The sequence below is a fragment of the Cynara cardunculus genome, unplaced genomic scaffold (genome assembly GCF_001531365.2).
Source record: "Cynara cardunculus var. scolymus isolate 2C unplaced genomic scaffold, CcrdV1 Un_Scaffold_232, whole genome shotgun sequence".
Classification (NCBI taxonomy): domain Eukaryota; kingdom Viridiplantae; phylum Streptophyta; class Magnoliopsida; order Asterales; family Asteraceae; genus Cynara; species Cynara cardunculus.
Window position 1 is genome coordinate 194,709 of NW_020200568.1, and position 9,447 is coordinate 204,155.

A 9,447-nucleotide genomic window follows, 5' to 3' on the forward strand; every position below is an offset into this window, starting at 1 on the left:
TTTCGTTAACAATAGTCCTGTTAACTTAAGGAAGCCCATTTTGATCCCTTTATTCCTATTTTTATTTATTAAAAAACTATTTTCTATAAACCCCATGGATGGAACAAGTCTTCTTATCTCCATCTTTCCTTCCTTTAGAAAAGGTGAATCTTTCCTTCCTTTTGGGTGTGAAATCCATAGAAAATCTTTTTTCTTTCGTTAGCATTTGACTTTCATCTCAGATCTGCAAATGGGTTTTACCAAATTCGACTTTGATAAGATTTTGTACCCAAATTAATGATGTTTGGAGTTTTTCATGGAAGGTGAGGTTTGGTTAATGTTTTTAGGGTAAGATTCTGCTGGAAATCTCATGTCATATGATGGTTGAAGCAACAACTTTAACAACTCAAAGGGTTGGGGTTGGGGTTGAGGGTTTCTGGTACTTATTAATTGTGTCACCAAAATTGAAAATTACTTAAAATATTTTTTTTTATTGAAATTTGTTATTTAAATATAATCAAAAGTAAACGCAACGCCAGAAAAATATTTGTATTTATCTTCTTTCATATTCAAGTCGTCGCAGCAATGTCGTCGGAAGGCACCATCGGACTTCCACCGGAGATCGTCACCTGCATACTCCTTCGTCTTCCGGCCAAGTCTCTTGGCCGATTCAGGTGCGTATCAAAGGATTGGCTATCTCTAATTTCAGATCCCCAATTCATCAAAACTCATCAAAGTACCCACATCCGAAATCACCTCATCTTCGTCTCCTACGATCATTCACTCTATTCACTCCCATTTCATCACCATGAACCAGCAGCACTAGTACCAAGGCCCAAGAAGCTTCGTTTCGACTTACATCATGTCGTCTTCACCCTCTACGGTTGTTGCAACGGCCTTGTTTTGGTATCTGCTCATAACTTCGATGGTCTTCATTCGCTCGTCATTCTAAACCCTACAACTAGGGAAATCATGGAATTGCCGGAATCCAATTACGAGGTAATAAGTAATCGGTCAGAAATCGAAATCGTGTATGGATTTGGGTATGATTCCTTGACTGATGATTACAAGGTTGTTACCATATCTTACTTTCATAATCACCATCTCATTCCTCCTGATACTATGTCTGTTCATGTTTATAGCCTTAGAACCAATACTTGGAGGTGGGTAACTGATTCTCCTTATGATTTCTCTTATGGGAAATTTGTGTCGGGTGTTTTTCTTAATGGGTTTCTTCATTGGATTGCTAAAAAGGGTTCTGATTCCTTACCAGTGACTGTTGCTTTTAGTTTAGCAGATGATACATTCATTCAACTGCCATCACCCAATTTGTGTAATGATGTTCATATCATGTCTAGGAATGATTGTAAATTGGTTGTTCTTGATGGAAAGCTTGCTATTCTCATGGATGATGAGATTTGGTTGATGAAACAATATGGGGTAAGGGAATCTTGGACAAAGATTTCAATCCATGGACTTGATGGAATTCCAATGGTTGAACCAATGTTTTTAGATGAGAATGGCAAGATTCTGTTGGTTAGCAGAAATCTCATGTTGATGTGTGATGTTGAAGAAAGAAGTTTATGGCAAAGTGTACATACTTCTCAGAATCTGAAAGATTTGAAGCTTAGAGGAACTTACATCGAAAGCCTTGTTTCGCCAAAATTCAGCATCTGAAAGAGGTTTAATAACCACCAATAGAATTTAGCGCATTCGAGCACAGATACATGCCCAGAATTTTGTATAGATCTATTTGAAATGAAATTGTTGTTGACATCTTTGTGGGATTATGCTGTAATTGAATGTAGTTGAGTTTTGGGATTCTTCTATGGATTTAGGATTCACTCTGGCCTGCTGCTTTCTGCATATTCTTGATGAAATGGAAAATGTGTATGCAGCAATAAAAAATCCCATAAACTAGTTCTCAAAAGCTACTTCAAGTAGGTTTTCAATAAGCTATAGGGTTTCTGTTTCTTTTTCGTATTATGCCAAATTTGTATTTTTCTGGCTATTTTTTCAACAAGGCATTTGAGATCATTTTACATTGTTATCCAACTTATTATCTAGTTTATCGGCTAATAACTTACTTATCAGCAAAAGCTAGCTTATTGATCCACATGACTCCTACATAATATGAAGGAATTGAAATGGTCAGTAAATTCCATTTTTTATTATTCCATTTCAATTCATAAAGCTAGATTTTGTAAACGAAACAAACATATTCCAATTCATTTGACAGACTACATTTCATTTCCTACTAACCAAACACTTGGTCAAATCTGATAGGTAACATTCTATTTAAATAGATCCAATTCCTTCAGAAAACCCATGAAATGCCTAGCTCTCTTTGCATTTGTAAGATTTCATGTATAAGAACTGCAACCAGCAAGTATCCAAATATTGCAAAATTCTGAACATAACAGCAGAACAAAAGATTGCATCGGTTTCCATATACATTATAAATGGGTACGGTAGTGCAGAATCAGTCACATAAAGGTATTAATTATGCTAAAAACACAAGCAAGAACCATTTTAAATGGATGCATTACCTACGGTGGTAGCTCACAAAGATGGTAGACATGTGTGCATCAATTAACCCCCCGCCTCAGGTGGTACGCAACAATGTGTATATGATTAGGATTCACGGAAACCAGCAGAGATTTCGGGCTTATTTGTGTCACCATCTAGAAACTCGGATCTTAACTTCATGAGAAGCCGTCCTAAATAATTGAGGCCTTCGCCATCTCGGCCTCCACCCCAGAAGAGATCGTGAGGAGAAGCTTCAACGAGTACACAGCCAGCTGTCAGTAGAAGCATCGAAGTCAAGTGTGGGTAAATTGAGAACTTGCATCTCAATGCCTTGTACATCACCTCCGTTTTCACGTTTTCCCAGTCGGACCTAACCTGCATAACCAAGGTGTATTACCAACATCTCCAAGAAAAACCTCAAATCGAGTTATTGACTTCTTGAACCATTTTACTTGATTTTTCATTGCAAATTAATATTGTAAAGAAAAGACTACACTTAGTGGAATAAAAGATTAAATCAAATAAATTCGGTATATCTCATGGAGGTAGAGTCTGGGGAGAGTAGGATGTAGGCAGAACTTGCCTCACCCCATTATTTAAACAAACACCACTACTGCACAACCTATGCTACTTGAGGAAGCTCTAATATTATCATTAATGCCCAAAACACAAACATACACCAAGCCTAAAGATCACATATCGGACCTTTTATTACCAAAATCCGTAGAATGAAAAACCCTTATGGCCTAACAAGTATGCCACCTTGAGGTAGTCATTTGTAACTTCATTCCAATACATATGATATAAAAGAATGGTGAACCACGCAATAATAACCCTAAAGTTTTTGTTCCCTATATAGATTATATTTTAGAAATACGAGTTTCTTGGTTGCATATTTATAGTGCTCACATAAGTCTTAACTTGAAACTTGGAAACTCATCTTTTACCTTCCTCATATTGAGTTGAATTTGGAAGTTGACTCAAATTAAGAAGTGTGTGGAAGGTATACCATATCTGGGTGTTCCCTTTGTATTTTCCTTCCTGTTCGTGCTGCTTCTTCAGGACTTTTTGCCAAATATATTGCTTCAACATAACTTCTTGCATTTGGATTGCTCGAGCCCACAAACTTGTGTGCCTGCATTTAGGGAAGAAAAAAAAAAGCTCACATAGCATCATATGGATCATACAGTGAGCAGCAACTGGAGCAGATCTGCACATAGAGGAAAATCACCTGATAATAGTGCTCTACACTTGGCCAAGTGACATAATCACCCCTTTCATCAGGCAGTCGAATTGGATGAGGAGAAAAATTGGAAAAACTACCGTATGGGTCCCATGTCTTATAGAAGAATATGATTGGTGAATCATAAGGAGATAAGGATGGATCAATTGCTGAAGTTTCGTCAACCGATGGAATAACAGGTACCAAATCAGGAATAGGATGCAGATATCCACTAATAAGCACATCAGGTCCTATCTGCAATTTTTAGTTAGGAGTTCATCAGAACATATACCATCACGGTTTTAGGAATGCTGCAACAATGTGCATCAGAACATAAGCATTCAAGTCAGATGAAAATCCGGAACAAAAATATTTAGGATGAACGTAATACATGTTATATGAAATAGCTTTTTTCTTTAGGTAGCTTTAACTATGCTTGACACCTATGAGGCTTGGAGCTCTTTTTCCACCAATTTGAGATAACATCATTTGATCTTTACTAATTTTCCATTTTATTAGATCAATATTTAAGGATACATGATGAGCAGATCGGTTTCTTATAAACTAAAATAATTCCTAATTGAATTACAAACGAGGTCATGCACTCTCTCTCTATATATATACACCTTGCATGTTCTACATCAGAAAGCAGTTGAATTCCATGATTACAATATTGGATTGGCAGAGCATAAACATAAGAAAATTTCTAGAATCCTTGGTCAGTTATTCCTATAAGAGAGTAGCTGTCAATTTATAGGTCCTGCTCACAGATTAAATTGCACAGTTCCTTAAATTAGAACTTGAAGAGAAGTCAAGAATGAAAAACTGTGGCTATCTCCTGCGTTACTCAATTTCAGTTTTATGAATGCTGCAATAACGTGCAAATCTAAAATGAAGTTCATCTACTTGCTGAAGTACTTCAAGGGTCCCACTGGCTTTTTGGCTGTATGAGTTCCAACCGTTTTCACTGTATTTTTCCTTTTAGTTTAGTTGGTTTCCAGGAATTTTGTTGCCCAATATCTGACGAGATAGATACATGTTTGAGCTTAGTTCCATGCTTTTATGTATTTTTAATTTGTAGTTTTGGTAACAACGGGCAAAAACTGTAGTTTGGTTAGACCCTTGTTTGGAAGAGATTATATTCCATGCTTTTTCTATTTGTTGGCGATTACAATTCCTCTCCCTTAACAGAAATCAAGAAGTACCAACAGGGATGGACCTTCCTATCATAAATAAAGACTTGATTTTTCTAATGTAATCATACCAACCTGCTCATAACAAACATCAATTAATTCCAAAGCCTGTGTCATTTCAACCATCCCAAGTTCCCCAACCGGTGAAGGTGCATTCTTTCCACCAATTATCTTTGGAGCAACAAATGCATGCACCTGCATTAGCAAATAATGTACATGATTGGTATCAATAAATGCAAATAAATGGTGAAAATGCATGACTAAGGAAAGATGTGCATTTGTGGTTATTCCATAAAGCAAACGGTATTTGCTGTTATATCTCCACGATGGAGAATATAAGAAACAAAAACTACACACTAGCTTCAAAAAGAGTAGCATGCATTAAGCAACAGCTTATCCAGATGGTTGGTCAGATACATTCAATAAAAAAACGAAATTAAAAATACATGTGCAACCAGTTGCATGCATGGATTATTCAAATGCAGGAAGTTATCCAAAAGGGAATAGTGAATTATCAAGAGATAATGGCGGAGTCATAACATCAGCGGGCTATTTAAGAGAATAAACAGGTTCTTTTAAATGCATGACCTTCTGATAGATTTAAGAACGTCTCTGCCTAATAATTGAATACCTCTTCCAAACACAAGAATGCCTCAAAACCTGTCAGAAGAATGTCATGCATTTGATTAAAAAAATCTATCACAAGGTTATTCTCCTGAATACTCTTGTATTAACCCTCTCATTTCAGAAATATAAAGAGAACAATTCACAACCAATTAAATTAATTTACCACTAAATAGGAGAACAAATGACTCTGTAAGCATATTGACTCCATTTAGCACATTTAGTAGAACAGATGGAGCTTCAGGATTAAACAGTATATGACTTCAATGACACACCTTGTGTATGACACCAGAGGAAATAGCTGATGCAGATAATGTCCCTCCACACTCCCACAAGAGGGAAAGATAACCACGATCATAAAGGTAGTCCACAACGTCCTTAGGGTTCAAGATATCAAACTCCACTACTTCAACACCTTTAGATGCAAGAAATTTTTGGAAACTCCTTCTTGCACCTCTCTGAGTGACGACTATTGTGGCCACATCTCTGACATCCCAAAGATTTGCAACCTCCGGAAGATCAAGTGTTTGCGACATAACAATTCGCATAGGCAAATGTCCACCTCCATGTCTTGGAGTTAAACGTGGATCTATATTTAAAAAAAATGTAATGAGAAACTATCAAGGAGACTTTCACAATACACAGGAATTATAAATAGCATAAAGTTCCATACTATCATTGCGTACAGTATTTCCTCCTACAATAACTGCATCACTTCTACCACGTAATTCAAAAACTCGAGATCTTGACTTTTTGCTACTTATCCATGATGCATGTCCACTACTCGCAGCTATTTTTCCTGTCAGAATATGGGGAATCAGTGACATGTTTATTTGAAGAACTTAGCTCAACTCCATACCAGCAAAGAGATCATTTTTTATCAGCCTTGTTAGAGAGTGAAATTCAAAAAATTTGGAAGTATATATTCACCGTCAAGGGTCATTGCATACTTCAGAACCGAGAATGGAACTCGAGAAGCTGATCTATATAGCAAAGGAGCATTGACAAGGAGACAGGATTTTAGAGCATCCTAGAAAAATACAATATACATTAATATATTATAAGGGAAAGAACATAGGCATACATCAAGGAAATTAACAGACTGAAAATTTCAGCAACGTCCACAATACCACAAATGTAAGACACTAAAAATAAAAAAACAAAAAGCAGCCTCCAAAGTTGTTAAAGGCTCAAGGCGCACTCAGGCGCAAGGGGTCCCAGGGCCTAGGCCCAAGGCATAGGCATAGGCGTAGGCGTGAGGCATAGGCGGAGGCGTGAGGCGTGGGCCTGAAGAACGCGAGGCGCATCTTATCAATATGTATGCACACACATATACATACACACACAATTACCCACAAGTCAAATATGCAACAAGTACAAGCCTCCAATGCAGCAACCAAAAGTACTTTGATAGAGGAAAAAGGGTTTAAAGCATGAGCCGTGAAGGAGAAGTTTTAAGGTATGGGTATTTATAGAGAAGGAGGCTTGAAGTTATAAGGATTGAGTATTTAATATTTTGGGTTTGACTTAAATCATCTATTTAGTAACTCTTATTTATGAAGTCTAGGAGATGAGAGAACTTGTTTAATCCTAGGGTTTGAGTTTGACTATGTATTTAGTAACTCTTTATGAGGCGCGCCTAGGCCCACAAGGTGCCTCAACCAAGGAGCCGTGCCTTAGTTAGCCTCGTGAATAACCCGAGCCTCGACTTGAAAAAAGCCCAAGACCTTGAGCCTCAGAGCCTAGGTGCGCCTCAAGCGTGCTTTTAGCATATGCTTCAATGCTCCTCCGCTTAGCAAGGGTTTTTGGAGTGAAGTTGTTGTCCACATCCTTTCCCTTGCATTTCATCCAACTTGCCTGATCAATTATGCTTTTGAGCGATCTACCCTTTCACCCTAAGAAGCATATGTTGCCGATTCGGTGTTAAACTATCTGTTTCAGGTCAAGTTTATCTATTTCCCAATATCTATTTAATAACATGGATGAGTAATATCACAAGAAAGTTGGCTATGATGACAGATTTTTCTCTCTATGTTCTTATTAATTGACGAATACAGTGTTTATATGCTGGTTGTTAAAATCAATGTGGAGTGTCCTATTGGAAGGTCATTCTCTTGATAAGCAAAGATAATAAATCTTGTAGCAATCGTCCTATCAGTTCCTTTATCTTCACATGTTGCTACTAATTACTGATCATCTTAGGATAACAAAACTTCTCTGGTCGGGAAGAGGGCTAAGACACCATAAGTTTGCCATTTATAAACACGGAAAAAACAGAGTTAATCACATAGGGAATACTAATGATGATAATAATATACCTCAATGGAGACACTTTGAATATCTTCCCCAAGAACATCAACCTGCAGTCCTTCACTTCTCAATGCCTGAACAGCTTTTCCCCGGAGATGTTGCAATGGATGCCTGATGCCAATAACAACTCTAGCAATTCCTGCCTAAGGAAAGCCTCAGATGCATGTAAATTGGAAGTAATACTTTGCATTAAATATGAGTACCAAGTCTTGTGACCAAATTCCTGTAGCTGTATATGATGATAACAGAAAGAAAAGGAAGATAGCAAACATCAACAATCATCATATTTCTATTAAGAAGCTGAACTCAATTATTATTTCCCATTGCCAAACGGAAGGTTATTTCGTCTAGAAGAAAATTATTCCAGGATGATAATGCAATCCAAGTAAAGACCCTTTTAGGAACTGTAACAATTTGTGTAAAATCAGTTCTTCGTGTGATGCTTTTACTTTTAATTTCAATTGAATATCATTTCACCATTCATAAACAATTATTCCCAAAATTCAAGATTGTATTCGGGATAAAAAGTACACAGTACGCTGTACACAAACATAATGAAACTTCAACTTTTCATAACGAATCAAAAGCAAATGCAAAAATACCTTGATAAAAGCAGATAAAGCGGTGAGGTCCCCATCGCAGTCTCCAGGTTCCATGTTGACATAAGCAGTGGCGCCTCTGCAATACTCTCCAGCGGTCTCCACCGCCTGAACCTCAGCGGGCTTCGTTCCTTGCCCGTAAAGGTAACCTTCTCCGACCACTTTCCCGGCACTTGCACTTGTTGCTATCACGCAACCGAAGTTAGGATGCGGCGATGTGAAGCCGGCAGACTTATCAGACAGCTCGGCGGCGCGTTTCACATATAACGCATCAAGCACATGGTGGTGATTGTTGTAGTTGTAGTTGTTATTGATTATAGGTGTGACCTTGCACTTGATTGGGGTAGCAATCCCCATTGCCATCGCCATCGCCATGGCAGGCAGATCAGAGATGAAGAGCTTCTGAGGCGGTCTGAGGGATTAATCCTTAAACTATCCAATATTTGCTAAAAATACCCTCTTGTTTCATAATCTTAAATTTTATACACCAAAACCAATGGAGTAGACCATGTTATGTGCAAATACAATAGCTTGTTGTCCATAAAGTTATATGGAGGCATAAATAATGCTACCAAATCATGAAACTCAAAACAAAATATACACAATAATGATTATTACTTAAATAAAGGCGTGAAAATCAAAATTGTTAGACATCACAAATCCGATTATCTAAATCTATATTTATAGTATATTATAAAACATTTGACAAAAACTACTTTTTATGCGTAAAATATTGTTTATTAATGCATATTACTTAAAACTTAACATTGCATATAGATTGTGCGTAAATACAATTTATTAAAGCTCCATATCTGAATTCGTGTAACTAACTGCAGATAAACATAATCAAATACAAAATAAACATCTCATTTTAAATATAAAAAAATCTAAAATACAATTAAGATAATTATTGAGTTCTAATAGAATATTTAATTATTATCTTTATACAAAAATTATATTATTAAACCAAATATTATTTACTTCGTTATTG

The 9,447-nt window shown here is 36.8% G+C and overlaps 2 protein-coding genes across 4 annotated transcripts; one reads left to right on the forward strand and one right to left on the reverse strand.

Annotated features, from left to right (window-relative positions):
* The first annotated feature begins 359 nt into the window (after positions 1-359).
* On the forward strand, positions 360-2,031 carry LOC112501573 (F-box/kelch-repeat protein At3g06240-like). The gene is made up of 3 exons (XM_025105238.1): positions 360-411; positions 504-653; positions 800-2,031. The coding sequence occupies exons 1-3, from the start codon at positions 360-362 to the stop codon at positions 1,654-1,656; spliced, it is 1,059 nt and encodes a 352-aa protein (XP_024961006.1). The 3' UTR covers positions 1,657-2,031.
* A 40-nt stretch (positions 2,032-2,071) lies between these two features.
* LOC112501565 (riboflavin biosynthesis protein PYRR, chloroplastic-like) lies at positions 2,072-8,843 on the reverse strand. Of its 3 annotated transcripts, XR_003067522.1 has the most exons (10): positions 8,460-8,843; positions 7,866-8,000; positions 6,478-6,577; positions 6,221-6,346; positions 5,823-6,136; positions 4,999-5,118; positions 3,740-3,985; positions 3,518-3,643; positions 2,529-2,883; positions 2,072-2,389 (listed from the first exon to the last, which is right to left on the reverse strand). XR_003067522.1 is itself a non-coding variant. In XM_025105229.1 (9 exons), the coding sequence occupies exons 1-9, from the start codon at positions 8,829-8,831 to the stop codon at positions 2,614-2,616; spliced, it is 1,809 nt and encodes a 602-aa protein (XP_024960997.1). In that variant the 5' UTR covers positions 8,832-8,843; the 3' UTR covers positions 2,404-2,613. The 3 variants fall into 3 exon arrangements, 2 of the variants coding, with proteins under 2 accessions (XP_024960997.1, XP_024960998.1); XM_025105229.1 differs by lacking the exon at positions 2,072-2,389 and having other exon boundaries at positions 2,404-2,883; XM_025105230.1 differs by lacking the exon at positions 2,072-2,389 and having other exon boundaries at positions 2,811-2,883; positions 3,456-3,643.
* Positions 8,844-9,447: the final 604 nt, after the last annotated feature.

Bases quoted from the DNA above. Each gene is read 5' to 3' on its own strand.
- LOC112501565 (XM_025105229.1), bottom strand. From the start codon at position 8,831: ATGGCGATGGCGATGGCAATGGGGATTGCTACCCCAATCAAGTGCAAG. The intron at 6,137-6,220 runs GTATGGAACTTT...TTTTAAATATAG, and splicing joins AAATACTGTACGCAATGATA to ATCCACGTTTAACTCCAAGA. The intron at 3,986-4,998 runs GTTGGTATGATT...TAAAAATTGCAG, and splicing joins TTGATGTTTGTTATGAGCAG to ATAGGACCTGATGTGCTTAT.
- LOC112501573 (XM_025105238.1), top strand. From the start codon at position 360: ATGGTTGAAGCAACAACTTTAACAACTCAAAGGGTTGGGGTTGGGGTT. The intron at 412-503 runs GTTTCTGGTACT...TATAATCAAAAG, and splicing joins GGTTGGGGTTGGGGTTGAGG to TAAACGCAACGCCAGAAAAA. The intron at 654-799 runs GTGCGTATCAAA...ATGAACCAGCAG, and splicing joins AAGTCTCTTGGCCGATTCAG to CACTAGTACCAAGGCCCAAG.